Source organism: Puma concolor, chromosome D1 (assembly GCF_028749965.1).
Source record: "Puma concolor isolate L17-30 chromosome D1, mPumCon1.1.hap2, whole genome shotgun sequence".
NCBI lineage: Eukaryota > Metazoa > Chordata > Mammalia > Carnivora > Felidae > Puma > Puma concolor.
In genome coordinates this window covers 27,408,984-27,427,212 of record NC_141676.1, presented here as the reverse complement: position 1 = coordinate 27,427,212, position 18,229 = coordinate 27,408,984, and the positions used below count along the sequence as shown (strand labels likewise).

The window sequence follows — 18,229 nt, the reverse complement described above, 5'->3', positions numbered from 1 at the left end:
CCATAAAATCAGGGCCCGTTTTGAAGATAACAGCTGATATTTACTAAACTAGTATCAACTAACTATACAGCAATAAAAAAGTCAAAAACAAATGTTCACTGGCAAGTAATTCCTTACCTCAGGATAATAATATAAGGTAACCTTACAGTCTGTTTTGTTGGATGATCTCGGGGTTTTATAAGTACTAATACGTCATATCTCATAAGGTATATAAGAAGTAAGAAAATCATACGGTCATTTCTCGAGGTAGCCTGACTGTTTGTGTTTATATCTTCTTACTTTTGAACTTAGGTCTCTGTATCTTAAATTGCTCACACAAAAAAGTCACTGGTCCAAGGCAAAACTGTGGCATAGGTAAAATTTGAATTCAATGGCTTCCACTACCTCCTTATCCTCCTTTTCTCTTTGTTCTTGCTTACTCCTTCACCCCCACATAAGGCCTAAACTGGGCCCCATTCTGGGTCTCTGTCAATTACTATATAACTTATAATTAAGGTATTACCTGAGGAAATACTTACATAAAACCCCTCCTAGGAATGTGTTTCCTTTTTTTCTGGTAAATGTTTACTTTGATATAATATTAAGATTGCAGGAATTTAACAGATCAAATTGTACCAGGAAATTTAACATTGATACAGCGTTATTATTCATATTAAATGTATAGCCTATATTAAATTTTATCAATTATCCCAATAATATTCTTTAAGCCTTTCCCCTCATTCCAGATCCAATCCAGGAACACACTTTATACTTAATTGGCATCCATGAGTCTTCTTTAAATTGAGATAGTTAGTCTTTATCTTTCTTTTTCTTTATATTTTAAAAAGTGCAGACCAATGATTTTATAGAACGTCCTTCAATTTGAGTTTGTCTGATGTTTCCTCATGATTAGACTCAGGTTATGCATTTTTGGTAGGAATGCCACAGAAGTGACGTGTTCTTCTTGGCACATCGTATCAGAAGGCTCATGATGGTTGGAATACATTTCTTTTCTCAAGGAGGACTCCTAAATATGAGAAAGCTTTCATGTCCTAGAGGAAAATATCTTTGAAAATGAAACAAGAGGGTACAATGTATTTGAACAAGGGATCTTATCAAATCCCTTAAGGCAAACTGTTACCTACTCTGCTGGTTTGTCCTATGGTTTATCCTGGTACTATTAGTTCACTCCTTAATTCATGTATTTGTTGACTCATTTAATCAATGTTGGTCAAACACCTACTGAGTGCCAGAAAAATTCCAAGTGCTGATAAATAAAAACAAAACAAAACCCGCCTTCCTCATGAAGCTTCTATTCTAGTGTGGAAAAAAATATATGTTAAACAACTTAAGTCAGTTCTATAGTATGTTAGAAGGTAAGAAGTACCATGGGGAAAATATAAAGCAGGGAAGGTAAGATGGCGAACCCTGCAGGAGGCTGTAACCTAAGAGAGGTGATGAAGAAGGCCTTCCTGAGAAGGGAACGTAGTAAACTTCAGGCCCAGAAGCTGAGCAATGTGCCTTCCGTACTTTGAGGAGGCAGATATCAAAAGGGCATTCAGTGAAAGAACTGTACACTTTGAAAATTTTATTAGTGAATCATCTATAATTCACCCATCAAGTAGTTGAAATGTCAGAGGCCAGGGAGGAGGAAAGTATTAGTAACAGCTATTCACTGGTATTTGGAATATTGGGTAGGACAGAACTAGGAAAGATGTAATCCCAGCGCAAGTTTCCAGAGAATTAAGCTAGTGCTCACTAAGTAGAATGAGAGAAAGATAAGGCAGAGGACAAAGATGGAAGAGTAGGAAGGATAAATGGGGCAAAATTTGAACAACAGCTGGTGGTAAGTAAGCTAGACAATAACATATAATGCATATATTGCATACTATATTTTAAAGTTTTATATTTTGAGAAAGGAAATAGACTTTCGCTTTCAGATTGCACGAAGCAATTGCTTTTTGACACTTGACACCATATGAAGAATTTAGCTTCACGTCACAGTGTCTCAGAATTGAATCTGCTTATTTCCACATATCCTAGAGCAGGAGTTTCATATAAATGATAATACACGTCAATGGAATCTCTTGCCTGGTGGAAAGTGAGTCTTTTAATGAACATATTTTCTCAGGTATATTCACTGTACTCACTTCAAAGTTTGGAGCTCTGGCTGCTCTTTACTGTCAAGATGGAGAGATGTCTAAGGATCTTGCTCCTCTCCTTTCATCCTCACTGCCTCTACAAGCCCCATCTTCTTTGGTACTCTTTTCCCCTCCTTTGGCTACTCCTCAATCCCAGAGGGTTCCCTAGGCCTGTAATGCTCTTGTAGCACAACCACTTCCCACTCTTCTTTTCAAAGACACTCTGAAATGTTATTTTCTTGTGGCCTTTCTCAATTGTATGGGGTTCACAATTGGTTTACATCAGAAAGCCAGGCCCACGGGTGGGCAGGGGGTGGTACAATGCTTCAGTTGTGTTCTTTTTTCTTCTTCAAATTTTTATTTAAATTCTAGTTTGTTAACATACAGTGCAATATTGGTTTCAGGAGTAGAATTTAGTGGGTCATCACTTATAACACCCAGTGCTCATCACAACAAGTGCCGTCCTTAATACCCATTACCCATCTAGCCCATCCTCCTGCCATGTCCCTCCAACAGCCTTCAGTTTGTTCTCTATCATTAAGAGATTCTTATGGTTTATTTCCCTCTCTTTTCCCCCCTCTCATATGTTCAAGTGTTTTTTTTTTTCTCAAATCCCATATATGAGTGAAATCATATGGTATATGGTATTTGTCTTTCTCCAAATGACTTATTTCGCTTAGCACAATACACTCTAGCTCCATCCATGTTGTTGCATATGGCAAGATTTCATTCTTTTTGATGGCTGAGTAATATTCCATTGTATTTGTTTGCGTGTGTGTGTGTGTATACATAGCACATCTTATTTATTCATTCATCAGTCAATGGACATTTGGGCTCTTTCCATTGTTTGTCTATTGTTGCTAATGCTGTTATAAATATTGGGGTGCATGTACTCCTTCAAATCTGTATTTTTTTATGCTGTGGGTCATTACCTCATAGTGCAATTGCTGGATTATAGGGTAGTTCTATTTGTAACTTTTTGAGGAAACTCCATACTGTTTTCCAAAGTTGCTGCACTGGTTTATATTCCCACCAACAGTGCGAGAGGGTTCCCTGTTCTCCACATCTTCACCAACACCTGTTGTTTCTTGTGTTGTCTTTTTTAGCCATTCTGATGGGCATGAGGTGGTATCTCTTCATGGTTTTGATTTGTATTTCCTTGATGATGAATGACATTGAGCATCTTTTCATGTGTCTGCTAGTCATCTGGATGTCTTCTTTGGAAAAATGTCTATTAATGTTTTCTGCCCGTTTCTTAACTAGATTATTTATTTTTGGGGTGTTGAGTTTGACAAGTTCTTTATAGATTTTGGATACTAACCCTTTATCAGATATGTCATTTGCAAATATATTCTCCTGTTGCATAGGCCGCTTTTTAGTTTTGTTGCTTATTTCCTTCACTGTGCAGAAGCTTTTTATCTTGATGAAGTCCCAAAAATTCATTTTTGCTTTTGTTTACCTTGCCTCCAGTGATGATGTGTCTGGTAAGTAGTTGTTGCAGCCAAGGCCTGTGTTCTCCTTTAGGATTTTGATGTTTTCTTGTCTCACATTTAGGTATTTCATCCATTTTGAATTTATTTTTGGGTATGGTGTAAAAAAGCGGTCCATTTTCCTTCTTCTACGTGTCGCTGTCTAGTTCTCCCAACACCATTTGTTCAAGAGACTGTCTTTTTTCCATTGCATATTCTTTCCTCCTTTGTCAAAGATCAGTTGGCCATATAGTTGTGGGCCCATTTCTGGATTTTCTATTCTAGTCCATTGATCTATGTGTCTTTTTTTTTTTTTTTTTTGTGTGCCAGTACCATCCTGTCTTGATGACTAGAACTTTGTAATACAGCTTGAAGTCCAGAATCCTGACGCCTCCAGCTTTGCTTTTCTTTTTCAGGATTGCTTTGGCTATTCAAGGTCTTTTGTGGTTCCATCAAATTTTAGGATTGTTTTTTTCTAGCTCTGAAAAATGCTGGTGGTATTTTGATAGGGATTGCATTAAATGTGCAGATGGCTTTGGGTAGTATAGACATTGTAACAATATCTGTTCTTCTAATTCATGAACATGGAATGTATTTCTTTGTATTCTCTTCAATGTCTTTCATAAGTATTCCACAGTTTTCAGAATACAGATCTTGTACCTCTTTGATTAGGTGTATTCCTAGGTATCTTATGGTTTTGGGTACAATTGTAAATGGGATGAATTCCTTGATTTCTTTTGCTGCTGCCTCGTTATTGGTGTGTAGAAATGCAACAGATTTCTGTATGTTGATTTTATATCCTGTGTCTTTGCTGAATTCATGTATTGGTTGTAACAATCTTTAGGTGGAGTCTTTCGGGTTTTCTACATGGAGTATCACGTTGTCTGAAAATAGTGTAAGTTTGAGTTCTTTGCCAATTTGGATGCCTTTTTATTTCCTTTTGTTGTCTGATTGCTGAGGCTAAGACAGCAAGACTATGTTAAATAGTAATGGTGAGAGTGGACATCCCTGTCCTGTTCCTGAACATAGAGGAAAAGCTCTCAGTTTTTCCCCACTGAGGGTGATATTAGTTGTGGGTCTTTTGTATATGGCCTTTATGATTTTGAAGTTTGGTCCATCTATTTTTTCTTTGGTGAGGGTTTTTATGAAGAATGGATGCTCTATTTTGTCAAATGCTTTTTCTGCATCTATTAAGAGGGTCATATAATTCTTTTATTAATGTGATGTATCATGTTGATTGATTGGTGAATATTGAACCACCCCTGAAGCCCGGGAATAAATCCCACTTGATTGTGGTGAATAATTCTTTTAATGTACTGTTGGATTCAATTTGCTAGTATCTTGTGGAGAATTTTTACATCTATGTTCATCAGGGATATTGGTCTTAATTCTTTTTAGTAGGTTACTTATTTGGTTTTAGAATCAAGGTAATGCTGGCCTTGTAGAAGGAGTTTGGAAGTTTTCTTTCCATTTCTATTTTTCGAAACAATTTGAGAAGAATAGGTGTTAGCTATGCTTTAAATATTTGGTAGAATTCCCCTGGAAAGCCATCTGGCCCTGGACTTTTGTTTTTTGGGAGCTTTTTAATTAATGATTCCATTTTTTTTCTGGTTATGGGTCTGTTCACATTTTATATTTCTTTCTGTTTCAGCTTTGGTACTTTGTATGTTTCCAGGAATTTGTCCATTTCTTCCAGATTTCCCAGTTTGTTGGCATATAATTTTTCATAATATTCTCTTACAATTGTTTGTATTTCTTTAGTGTTGGTTGTGATCTCTCCTCTTTCATTCATGATTTTACCTATCTGGGTACTTTCTCTTTTCTTTTTGATAAGCCTGGCGAGGCACTTATCAATTTGATTAATTATTTCAAAGAACCAGCTCTTAGTTTCATTGATATGTTCTACTGGGTTTTTTTGTTTGTTTGTTTCTATATCATTTATTTATGCTCTAATCTTTATTATTTCCCTTCTTCTGATGAATTTAGGCTTTAGTTGCTGTTCCTTTTCTGTCTCTTTTCGGTGTACGGTTAGGCTGTATATTTGAAACTTTTCTTGCTTCTTGAGGTATTGCAATATACATCCTTCTTAGGACAGACTTTGCTGCATCCCAAAGATTTTGGACTGTCATGTTTTCATTTTCATTTGCTTCCATGTAATTTTTATTTCTTATTTCCTGGTTAGACCGTTCATTCTTTAGTAGGATGTTCTTTAGCCTCCATGTATTTGAGGTCTTTCCAGTATTGTTTCTTGTAATTGACTTCAAGTTTCAGAGTGTTATTGTCTGAAAGTATGCATGGTATGATCTCAATCTTATTATGCTTATTGAGGGCTGATTTGTGACCCATTCTGTGATCTTTTCTGGAGAATGTTCCATGTGCACTTGAAAAGAATGTGTATTCTGCTGCTTTAGGATAAAATATTCTGAATATATCTGTTAAGTCCATCTGATCTAGTGTGTCATTCAAAGCCATTGTTCCCTTGTTGATTTCCTGCTTAGATGATGTTTCCATTGATATAAGTGAGATGTTAAAATCCCCTACTATAATTGTAATTTTTTTTTGAGAGAGAGAGAGAGCACGAGCATGAGTGTGAGTGGGGGAGGGGTGGAGGGAGAGGGAGAGGGAGAATCTTAAGCAGGCTCCATGCTCACCATGAGCCATGAAGTGGGGCTCAATCTCATGACTGTGAGATCATGACCTGAGCCAAAATCAAGAGTCAGATGTTTAACCAACTGAGCCAGTTAGGAGCCCCCCATTACTGTATTATTATCATTGAGTTTTTTTATGTTTGTGATTGATTTATATATTTGTGTGCTTCAAGTTGGGGGCATGTTTACAATTGTTAGATGTTCTTGATTATGAGGCATTAATTATGATATAATGCCTTTATTCATCTCTTATCACAGTCTTTGTTTTAAAATCTAGTTTGATTGATATAAGTATGGCTACTCTGGCTTTCTTTTGATGTCCATTAGCATAATAGATGGTTCTTCATCCCCTCACTTTCAGTATGCAGGTGTCTTTAGGTCCAAAATGAGTCTCTTGTAGGCAGCATATAGATGGGGTTTTTTTTGTTTGTTTTGTTTTGTTTTATTTTTATTTTTTGAGAGAGAGAGAGAAAGAACAAGTGGGGGAGAGGAGCAGAGAGAGAGGGAGAGAGAATTGTAACCAGGCTCTATACTCAACACAGAGCTTGACATGGGGCTTGATCTCACAACCCTGAAATCAAGACCTGAGCCAAAATCAAGAGTCAGATGTTTAACCAACTGAGCCACCCAGGCCCCCAAGGTGGTTCTTTTTTTTTTTTTTTTATCATCCATTCTGATACCCTATGTCTTTTGATTGGAGCATTTAGTCCATTTATATTCAGAGTGACTACTGATAGATATGAATTTAGTGCCATTGTATTGCCTGCAAAGTTGGGTGTTTCTGGTGATGTTCTCTGTTCCTTTCTGGTCTTTGTTGCTTTTGGTCTTTTTATTCCCCACTCAAAGAGTACCCTTAAATATTTCTCGCAGGACTGGTTTAGTGGTCACAAACTCCTTTAGTTTTTGTTTGTCTGGGATACTCTTTATCTCTTCTTCTATTCTGAATGACAGCCTTGCTGAATAAAGCATCTTGATTGCATATTTTTCCCATTCAGCACGTTGAATATATCCTGCCACTCCCTTTTGGCCTGCCAAGTTTCTGTGGACAGATCTGCTGAGAACCTGATCTGTCTTCCCTTGCAGGTTAAGGACTTTTTCCCCCTTACTGATTTCAGGATTCTTTCCTTGCCCTTGTATTTTGTGAATTTGACTGTGATACGTCTTGGTGATGGCCAGCTTTTGTTGAATTTAATGGTAGTTCTCTGTGCTTCTTGGGTTTCAATGTCTGTCTCCTTCTCCAGATTAGGGAAGTTTTTGCTATAATTTGGTCAAATAAGCCTTTTGCTCCTTTTTCTCTCTCTTCATCTTCTGGGAGTCCTATGATATGAATGTTATTTTGCTTTGAGGAGTCACTGACTTCTCTAAGTCTACCTTCATGATCCAATACCTTTCTTTCCCTCTCCTTTTCAGCTTCATTATTTTCCATAATTTTATCTTCTATATCACTGATTCATTCCTCTGCTTCACCCATCCTCACTGTCATGACATCCATGGGTTTGCATCTCAGTTATAGCATTTTAATTTTGGCCTAACTAGATTTTAGTTTTTATTTGTGCAGTAAGAAATTCTCTAGTGTCTTCTGTGCTTTTTTAAAGCCCAGTTAGTATCCTTGCAATTGTTATTTTAAATTATAGTTCAGACATCTTACTTATATCTGTATTGATTAAATCACTGGCCATTACTTCTTCCTGTTCTTTCTTTTGGGGTGAATTCCTATGTATTGTCATTTTGCCCAGGGAAAGAAAAGGAAAAAAAAAGGGAAGTTAAATCATAGGTGTGTTCTGGTCTGCTAATTAAAAGAAACTAGATTCAGGGACGCCTGGGTGGCTCAGTTGGTTAAGTGTCTGATTGGCTCAGGTCATGATCTTGTGGTCAGTGAGCTTGAGGCCCATGTTGGGCTCTGTGCTAACAGCTCAGAGCCTGGAGCCTGCTTCAGATTCTGTGTGTGTGTCTCTCTCTGCCCCTCCCCTGCTCATGCTCTCCCTCTCTCTCTCTCTCTCTCTCTCAAAAATAAAAAAAAAAAATTTAAAAATTAAAAAAAAAGAAGCTAGATCCAAAAATAAAAAAATAAATGAAAAAAATTTAAAGGCAAGAAATCTAGATCCTTAGTGTGTTTTTGTCTACTTGTTAAAAGAAGCTAGATCTAAAAAATAAAAAAAATAACTAAAAGCAAAAATAAAAATAAAATAATGATAAAATGAAAATAAAAAGGAAGTTAGATCCTATTTCCCCTAGAGCTGAAGTTTGCAGCACTCTATAATCGGTAGATTTGATGCATGCCAGCAGTATGCTGGTCTTCTGGGGCAGAGGCCTGTGGTGCTGATTATCAGGCAGACTTGCCTGCTGGAGAAGCAACTGCAGGATGCAGAGGGGTGAGGCTTGGTATAAGCGGTTTGGTACAAGCCACTTGGTGGCTCTGTTTTGCTCCCCGAAGTTGGTCAGTGCTGATGGGCCGGGTGAAAATGGGGTGGCCCTGCTCTCTCATCCCCGGAGCAGGGAGCTCCCACCCACCTATCTTCAGGAAGCCTTCACAGACGAGCAAACAATCACCTCTCTGTGTCCTTGGCTTTCATCAGATCCCCTCCTTCACCCTGCCTGGGTCTGAGGTGTCCGCCTGCCAGGGGCACAGCAATCCTGTGTCTTATCTCAGGTATGTGGCTCAGCTTAAAAACTCCAAATTTTAGAGATCCTGAGGGAGGGTCTCGCTGCACTGTAGCTGTTTGCCAGTTTGTCCCAGAAATTGTGCAACTGTGCAGCAATTCAGAGTTTATGGTAAAGGGCAGCAGGAAGCTGGCAGAAAGTCTCGCTGCCCTCAGCCAGCATCCCCATTCCTATATTAGTGAACAGAGCAGCTCACTGGTGCCCACCGGGTCTTTTGCCCCTGGAGTGCTCATGCCCCCTCTCCCAAATGCCTTCCAAGCAGGGGAAATGCCTCTCCCCTTGCAACCCAGGGTATCCTTAGACCACACTGCCTGCTGTTGGGTCTCTACCTTCCTTCCCACTGGAGCCCCACCAAGTGCAACCCCGGCGATGGTGTGGACCTCTGAAATGTCAGACTCTGCACTCCACTGTTTATAAAAACCTTTGGTATTCAGCCCCTCTTTTTTTCACAGTCAATGGTTTTGGGGAAGAGTTTTTCTTGTGCAATTGCCCCATTGTACTTTCTCTCTCTCTCCCTCTCTGTCTCTCTGTCTCCCTCTTTCCTCTGTGTGATCAGGGCTTCCTCCCCATCGCAACATCCGCAACTCTTCCCTCCACCAAATCAACTCTCTGCAGTTCCTACCTTCCACGATGTGGTGTTTTTTTATTCACCCCAGGTATTCAGTTTTACTCTCAATCCTCAGATCAATTTCTTGGGTGTTCAAAATGATTTTATATTTATCTAGCTGTGTTCAAGGGACGAGGCAAGCATAGGCTCTCCCTACTCCCATGCCATCTTAACGCCTCCTCACTTCAGTTGTATTCTAAGAATGTGGGACACTCACCTCAGATCCTTCTGTATTCCTGCCTGCTTTGTGGCAGGTAGAACAATGTTGAAATTGAGATGTGACCTCCAGAGCCTGGTTTGAATCCTGGCCCCAGCACTAATTAGCTATGTGACTTTAGGAGGTTACTTAGGCTTTCTTTTCTTTCTTTCTTATTCTTATTCTTATTTTTTTTGAGAGAGAGAGAGAGGGAGAGGGAGAATCCCACACAAGGGGCAGAGAGAGTGAGAATGAGAGCGTGAGAGAGAGCAGGGCTCACCTGGGGCTCGTGTTTTTACATGGAGCAGGGCTGAAGCTCACCAGAAGCAGGGCTCGAACTCACCTGAATGGGGCTCGTGCTTACCCAATGTGGGACTTGAACTCAACAACTGTGAGATCACGACCTGAGTTGAAGTCGGATGCTTAATGACTGAGCCACCCAGGCATCCTAGGAGTTACTTAGTCTTTCTATATCTCAGTGTCATATGTAGAGTGAAGATAATAAGAGTTCATCCTTTATGGGGTTGTTGTAAGGATTAGATAGGTTAACATTGGGAAACACCTTTACAGTGGAGACTGGGACATAGCAGGGATGATATAAATGTTTACTAAATAAATATATAAATAAATAAATAAATAAATAAAATAAGTTTGAGGTGATGGCTATGTGGAACAAGAAGGTTTGGTTTAGGGCAGTGTTCTAAATATTCATCACAATGTGAACCCAGAGTTACACCTGCAATGGTCAGAGGCAGTCTCTTCACTATAGCACACTCTATAGGGGTGGCTATAATATAATATGCTAATGCAAAGTTTGCTGTATTTCCTCAACAGCTGTAGCAGTCCATCAAAGAGGCATGTGGCACTCAAGAGCAATAATGAGAAATACTGATCTAACACCCACTGTACACGCCATCTCTCTTTCTCCTTGCGACAACCCAATGAGGTCGGTTGTAGCAGATGCTCCCAGTTGACCACCAATATCCATTTTCCCTTTCTTCTTTTATCATAGAATGCCTGAGTTTTGTCAAGCACATGATTGCACAGCCAGTGACTACATTTCCCAGCTTCTTGTACAGCTAAGCATGGTCAGGTGACCAAATTCTGACCAAGGGAATGTGAGCAGAAATCAAGTGTGCCATTTGCTGTGAGCAGAAATCAAGGTTGTGCCTTCAAAAGGGACAGATGTGTGCTCCAATTGCTCCTTTGCTTCCCTTCTCATGGTTGGCATGCAGTCATGACCAAGTGAGGGGGGACAGCCGCCTTAGACTCAGAGATGAAGGCCTCATTTTTGAGGATGGCTTAGTTGCCTAACCAGTCGTGCCATCTAGGTCTGAGATGTTTTGTGTGAGAGCAATAAACTTTTACATTGTTGAAGCCATGGTATTTGGGGAGGTTCTTTTCATTATGGCTGCTTAGACTATACATACTACAGAAGGTATTGATAGCTAATTGACTAATATCTTATTAATATCTAGAAGCTTCAAAGACTTGGTGGAGGTCACACAGTTTGTAAGAAGCCATAGTGGGATTCAAATCCCACTGCTCTGATGCTAGAGTTGAGACCTTTAACTGTGCATCATGTTGTTTTGCCCCTTGAAGCCCTGCTAGTCTATGATCTGGGTTTTGGGAAAGAAGATAAGAGAGAGACCCTCCTCTTGGTCTACAGCCCCAGCTACAACCAGTAGTTCCACTCAGCATGTATAATTTATAACTATTCACTTCTCCATAGATACGTAAGTGTGTGGTCTCAAGCTATATTGAATGCATTGATTTATCTGTGAAGATTTGTCATTTTTTTTGAATTGTCGGACTTTAAGAACCCATGTCTGGTTTCTGCATACAGACTTAAGCCCGGAGTCAAGCACAAATACAACACTTAACAGCACATACAAAGGAGGCAGTCAAAATATCTCAAAGACAGCAGCCCTAGAAAACAACTCAAGCCAGGCATAGCAATCCCAGTAGTTAACATGACAGATTTGCACAGGCCATGCAGGATCCCAGATGAGGAGGAAAAGTGGGTGAGCAGCAGAAGTCAAAGCCAGGCTGAGTCAGATACAGAGGCCAGCGTGCTTGGGCAAACTTCGAAAAGGCTGAACTCCAGCCGCAAATGTTTGCTCTCTCTCCCTATACTATTCAAGGTATCACAATACCATCAGTGATGATGTCAGACTTTCGAGAAAGAATGGAAGAAATCTCTTCGGCTTTCTGTGGTCACAGTGGGGCTAAGATAATGCTTATTCTTGGCACTATACCTAACACCTGTTCATCCTTCAAGGTTCATTTGGCCTTTATTTCTTGAGGAAGCCTCTCACGACCTCTCAAGTTCAGGTTAGGTGACCTTCTCTGATACCACTGCAGCAGCTGTATTTTCTTCCTCAGAGCACTCTTCACATCATGTTATTTCCTGGCTTTTTGCTTGTTTTTGCCTATCCCCATCTCTTCACTACTATGTTCCCAAAGTCAAGCACACAGAGTGCATAGGACATTGTAGCCACTCACCAGATGGAATGAATCTCATGGGGGTAGGTGGAAATGGCTGAATATAATGCGAGAGGTGTTGTCCTTTCTGAACAATCTAATAAAATATGCAATGTATAGGTACCTAGAATCTAACAACTTATCCATCTTTAAAATTTTATTTCCAGTCCTTACTCTCAGTGCTGGTGAATGTCAACTATTTCAAGTTTTGCAGAAAAAACTGACAGTATGTCACAAGGGACTTCAAATATGCATATGATTTGAACCAAAAATTACTTCTAGAAGTGGGTCCTAAGGAAGTAAGTACAAATACAAATAGAGGAAGGATGCTCACTATACTGTTATTTATAGTAGGAAAAAATTAAATGTTTCCAGTAAGGGAATGTGTAAATAAGGGATCAGTCCTTTGATTGCACACTGTGCAGGCATGAGGGAAAAAAAAAACACACTTTGGAAGAATATTTAAAGACTCAGGAGCAATTTCATTCCATAATATTAAGTAAAAGAAGCAGGACTTTGGACATGGTTGATGTGCCACGGTGCCAGAGAGGTGGCAGCAAGGTGGTGGACAGGGAGTTTGGGGATGTGTGGCAAAAGAGTTTTCCATCAGGAATAAGAAATTTAAACAAAGGATGTGGTGACCTAACCATTTGCTTTCTTTTGCAGGGAGCATTCCTGACGGACAGGCTTTGCATTTCAAGAAAACTGGAGATTCCTCAAAATTACAAGAAATTGCTACGGTAGGAAAAGAAGGTTCAAACCTCATAGGAATCCCAATTCACAGATGGATGCCTTGATAATCTGAAACATCTCCAGTGAGATGAAGAGGAAAGCTCAGGAAGCAATTTAGAAAAGCTAATCAGCTTTTGTCAGAAGAACAAGTTGATCAGCCATTGCCAGAACTATCTAGCACTGACCAGGCTTTGTCTGAAGAACATTGCAGAGGTGACCAGCTCAGCCAGAACAGCATAGCAAAAGAGTAAACGTCATTACTATTCTAAAAAAAAAAAAAAAGAAAAAAAAAAGAAAAAGAAAAAGAAAAAGAAAGCATCAAATGGAAAAGCAGAAGAAAAACATGAATGAGTACAAGCTAAGTGTGCTGCTAAGAAACAAGAATTTGAGCGTAGAAAACGAGAGAGACAAAGTTCAAAGGCTCTACAAAATGAAAAAAAAATGGAAGCGTTCAAAATGTTGAGCAAAAAGATTAAAAAGGGCCAACCAAACTTGAATTTACAAATGTAGTATCTTTAAAAAAAAATACAAGAAAAGAAACCTGTCAGATATTTTGTCCTTAATCAAGAGTTAACCTATCTGCTGTCTATTGAGTTCTTCTGCATATGTCATGTACCTCCAATTAACTGAAGTTATCACCATAAACTGGAACGCTAAGCTACACTAAATATAACATGTCTAAATATTTTTGTTCTCGTAAAGGAAAATTTTCTATATACGATCTACAGAATATACTTTGTTTCTTATTTATTTGCCTGTGAGGAAAGTTGGCCTGAAGAATGGAAAGAGCCTTCTATCTGGGTGACAGGTTTAAGCATGTAATGCTTTTGTATCACATGAAATTTGGGCCAAATCAAGTGTTTTGAAAGTTAAAAAAAAAAAAATCAGCTTGTGGGCAAAGGCAGCACTACTTTTGTGGTCCTGCAAATTTCCACTGTGGTCTGTTGGGTGGGTAGGATGTCCCGACTCCGGTCCTTCCCCATCAGCCTCTTCACCCCCTTCCCGAACAACTTCACTTCCTGTGTCCAGGCCGGTGAGGAGAGGGCAGGGAGGGGAGGGAGACCCTCCCCCAGTATTAGCGGACCACGTAAGGAGAAGTCCTTTGTGCCATGGTCTTTTGGGGGCAGTGGGTGGCAGTAATCCTTCAGCTTTCATCTCCCTCAGGGGCAAGGTGGTGGAAAAGCACCCAGGCTCTTCTCTGGGTGTGGGGGAAGGGCTCCAGAGTGCCTGCAGTGCCTCCCCGTCTCTGATGGTGTGTCCAGCGCTCAGACTGTTGTCAACTGTTGTTGTTTGTATGAGCAAAATTATCTTTACTAAACAGATTTAATAGTTGGAAAAAAAAAGCAGCACACAACAAATTACACATTCTGTATGATCCGTTATTAATCTCTCTCTCTCTCTCACACACACACACACACACACACACACACACACACACACACATTGTATACACAAGAGAACATATTGGTGGGAAAGATATCTATTTATTACTACCTGTGGATTATTGTTTATTTTATACACTATTTTGTATTTCCAAGCCCTCGTTAGGAGGCATACATTACTTTTAAAATCAGGAAAAAAAGTTAGGGTAATAACAAAATCCAAATTCTTATTTCTGTTTCCTTTTTTCAAACACCCAGATAAATAACATGGAACATGTAGCCTGGAAGAGAAAAGGCACATGGCTTTTTTCTCTCAGGATGTTCCCACTATGGCCATTAACAGACCTCACAGGAGGTCTGGGCTACTTCCTCTTAAGTAATTGTTCTATTTATTTATTTATTTATTTATTTATTTATTTATTTAAATGTTTATTTTTGAGAGAGAGAGACAGAGTGTGAGCAGGGGAGGGACAGAGAGAGAGAGAGAGAGAGCGAGAGAGCGAGAATCTGAAGCAGGCTCCAGGCTCTGAGCTGTCAGCACAGAGCCTGATGTGGGGCTCAAACGCATGAACTGTGAGATCATGACCTGAGCTGAAGTTGGACACTTAACCGACTGAGCCACCCAGGGGCCCCAAGTAATTGTTCTTATTAGAGCAGAAGTAATGCGTGGAAAAGCAAAATAGGCAAAGTAGAAGGTATGTGCCTGTTTTACACGTATAAACCCATATAGAACCATTGTCACTTTCTGCAAATTGGCTTTCCCTCTCCTGTCTGCTCAGGACTAGTCCACAGTGGGTTGAAAACATACACATACCATTCTGTGGTAGTGTTCACTGTCCTTCCCTCCCAGGGCATTCTGGGTTGTGACACATCTCTTCTCTTTTACACTCTTCCTTTTTTCTACCCCTCTCTCTATCCCCAGGTTACTCCACAAGGCTATTGCGAAAAGAATGAAATCAAAATATGTGGAACATTCTCAGTCCCTCAGAGGGTGGGTGGAATTAGAATAGAAATAATTATCTCAGTTTCCATTACTTTTCATGCTGCGCTATATTACATACCCGTCATCCAACAAGACACAGTTCCTCCCACAGTTCCTCCACTATTTCAAATACCGATGAAAGAAAATTTGTCAATAAAGGTTCCAGTTGAGTGCCCAGACTTTTGTCTTCAACATTTACTGTATGGCCTAATTTGTAAGTTTGGTTTTAGATTTGGTGATATCAGGAACAATAACATTATGTTTTGTGCCAGTATATTTTATTTCACTGGGTTCTGAATAATCAGAGAACAGTATTTTCTAATACAATTTTCAGTACAATTAACAGTATTTTCTAATAACAATTGTATTCAATACCAATGAAAATATTCACGTGTTTGTATTAATAAAATATAAAAATCTGGGGCCAAATTTGTTTACTGAACCAATCATTTGGGATTACCTAGGAGTCAGATAGATTCAGTTTAATGTATTTTTAAACTAGGGCTGGTTTTTAGGAGTGTTTTCACTTAAACTATAATTAGGTTATAGTTGTAAAGCCAATGAATGTAATGCTACCAGTGTGGCTAATATAAATTCATGGCCATTACTTGTAAGCACATACCTTATTTTAATGTACAAGATTTGACATGATCTGAAAGTGTCTTGTCTCTCCATTTCTCTTTCACTGGAAATTCGTTAGGAATCCAAACCAACACTAAAGGAAACACGGAGAAAAAAAATAAACAGGACAATGTTCATGTAGAGATCAAGGGTTAACACATGACTCCAGGCCTCTTTTCATTTACTTGGTTGAAATTTATCTTAGTCAACACAGAAAATGATTAGTTTGATCTTTTCAACATTTATTTATTCAACAAGCCATGAGCCCAGGAGATGAACGGGGCTGGAATCCTGGCTCTATCCTTTAATAGTTGTGTAATCTTGGACAAGTTACTTATTTAACCTCTCCATGCCTCAGTCTCCTAAACTGTAAAATGAGGATAATATTAGCACCTAAGTCATAGGGTTGTTAGGAGGGTGAAGTAAGCAGGTGCACACAAAAATCTTAGAAGACTCCTCGGCATGGAGTAAGTACTCAATAAATTCTAGGTGTGCAGAATACAACACAGAGCAAGATGTGGCCCCTGCCCTCATGGAGTTTATACTCTGGTGGCAGTAGGAATGAAGTGGGTAGCAAAAGACACCACACAAATCACACAGCTAATAGCATCTTGGCAGTTGTGTTAGGTGTAATGAAGGAAAAATAACAGGTCACTGAAGATCAGTTTTGGGAGCTGCTCTTTCAATGAACTGCAAAAGTTAAACTTGTAGGACTGAGATTCTTGATATCACACTTTTGTAAAATCAAGAACACCTGAAAGTTCCACTATCCTATATCTACCCATTATATGTAGCTTTATTGAAAAATATCAAATGTAAAAGTTGAGCACCCTGAATTTGAAGATCGTATGCATCAAGGTAATATTTAAAGAGAAATCGTAGCACCTGAAGGGGGAAAATCATTCAATCCATTTGATAACACTGACAAATTAGTCAATAACTCAAGATTTAATTTTCCAATATGGCTCTTTAAAGACATAGAATTCTAAAATTCTTAGAGTTTTTCAAAATTCTTATTCTTAGAAAGGCAGGATAGCATAGTGGTTCAGGACCCAGGCCCCCAAGGATCTAGGTTCTGACATTTTGCTGGCTTTTAAGCTCCATTAGGTAAGTTCCTCCACCTCTCTTAAGCCTCAGATTCGTCATATTTCAAGCGGGGGATAATAAAACTTTCATCACGAGATTGAAAAATTAAACGATATAGTCTGGCAAACATCTAGCAGCATCTGGCACACAGCAGATAGTCCAAAACGGGGAACTTCTAAGACGAAAGGGAACCTAAAAGGCTGAACTTCCTTCCTAAGGATTTTAGACCATGAAGACCCTTAAGAACTTGTCAATGTTTCATTTTTTTCCGTGGAAATAGTCTGTGATCCAGGAAAACTAACGTGACTTTGAGAAGATTACTGGAATTCATCCCAGGATTTCTGACTTATTAAAATGAGCTGGGACCGTGTTTACGCCTCAAAGCCCCACCCCGCGGCGCCTAAGCGTTTCCTCAGCAAAACAGGCAGGCCACCAACCGTCGCTTCGCGTGGCAGCCTGAAGGATGCTGATAACCGGGGGGCAAGATTGAGGGCCCCCTAAACGGGACCCAGCCCCGGGTTCACAAATCCCGCCGTTTGGGGGGCGGAAGGGCGGGGCTCCCCCGCTTTTCACACACCTCTCCGGCCTTTCCCAGCCCCCGGGTTGCGTCTCCCTCCCGGAGGCCCAGCGCCTGGCCCCTCTTCTCCCGCCCATATTTGGCTTCCAATCCCATCCTGCCTGGCGCTCGAGCGGCCAATCAGGAGGCGGCCCTCCCTCGGGGGACGGGGCGAGGGGCGGAGCTGAGTGGCGGAGCCTGCGGTCGCCTACTTCAGTCGCTCGGCGGTAGACTGGCTCTCCAGCGGAGGGTGGAGACGCGTCGCCGAGGCTGCCAGCAACGTTGAGCGAAGCCAGTCGGACACCATGGCGGACAGCCGGGATCCAGCCAGCGACCAGATGAAGCTCTGGAAGGAGCAGCGGGCCTCGCAGGTATACCCTGCGTCCCTCGAGCCGGCCTGAAGGTTTGCGCAGAGAGCTGGGCGTGGGCAAGTAACGGCCCGGCTTCTCCTGCGCTGCGGTGTGGAGAGGGGCAGTACCACTGATCACGGGCCGGGGTGGGCGCTGCTTGGGCGCTGCTTTCCTGTTTCGAAGGACTGTTCCATTCGTGGGGAGAAGGGGAGAGGTTTCTGGGGCTGGGGACCCGCCTGCAGGATTTGTCGTCGGCCGCAGGGCGTGAGTGATTGGCTCCGATTTTTGCAATTCTGCCAGCTGGGACAGAGGTCGCAGCTTGAGGGAGGAATGAA

The 18,229-nt window shown here is 40.5% G+C and overlaps 1 protein-coding gene, 1 long non-coding RNA gene and 1 pseudogene across 3 annotated transcripts in view; 2 read left to right on the top strand and 1 right to left on the bottom strand.

The window, feature by feature from the left end:
- Window positions 1-1,397: 1,397 nt before the first annotated feature.
- On the top strand, window positions 1,398-13,638 carry LOC147576557 (thyroid transcription factor 1-associated protein 26 pseudogene; annotated as a pseudogene).
- A 2,251-nt stretch (window positions 13,639-15,889) lies between these two features.
- On the bottom strand, window positions 15,890-17,881 carry LOC147576556 (uncharacterized). 2 transcript variants are annotated; one of them, XR_015240916.1, is made up of 2 exons: window positions 17,757-17,881; window positions 15,890-15,996 (listed from the first exon to the last, which is right to left on the bottom strand). It is a non-coding gene; the product is annotated as an uncharacterized LOC147576556 (long non-coding RNA). The 2 variants fall into 2 exon arrangements; XR_015240915.1 differs by lacking the exon at window positions 17,757-17,881 and adding an exon at window positions 17,566-17,715.
- The window catches only part of CAT (catalase), a 36,613-nt gene continuing 36,120 nt past the window's right edge, over window positions 17,737-18,229 (top strand). The window contains exon 1 of the mRNA XM_025928667.2: window positions 17,737-17,915. Coding sequence (XP_025784452.1) covers window positions 17,850-17,915 — 66 coding nt within the window. The 5' untranslated portion in view covers window positions 17,737-17,849. The remainder of the gene's footprint in view (window positions 17,916-18,229) is intronic.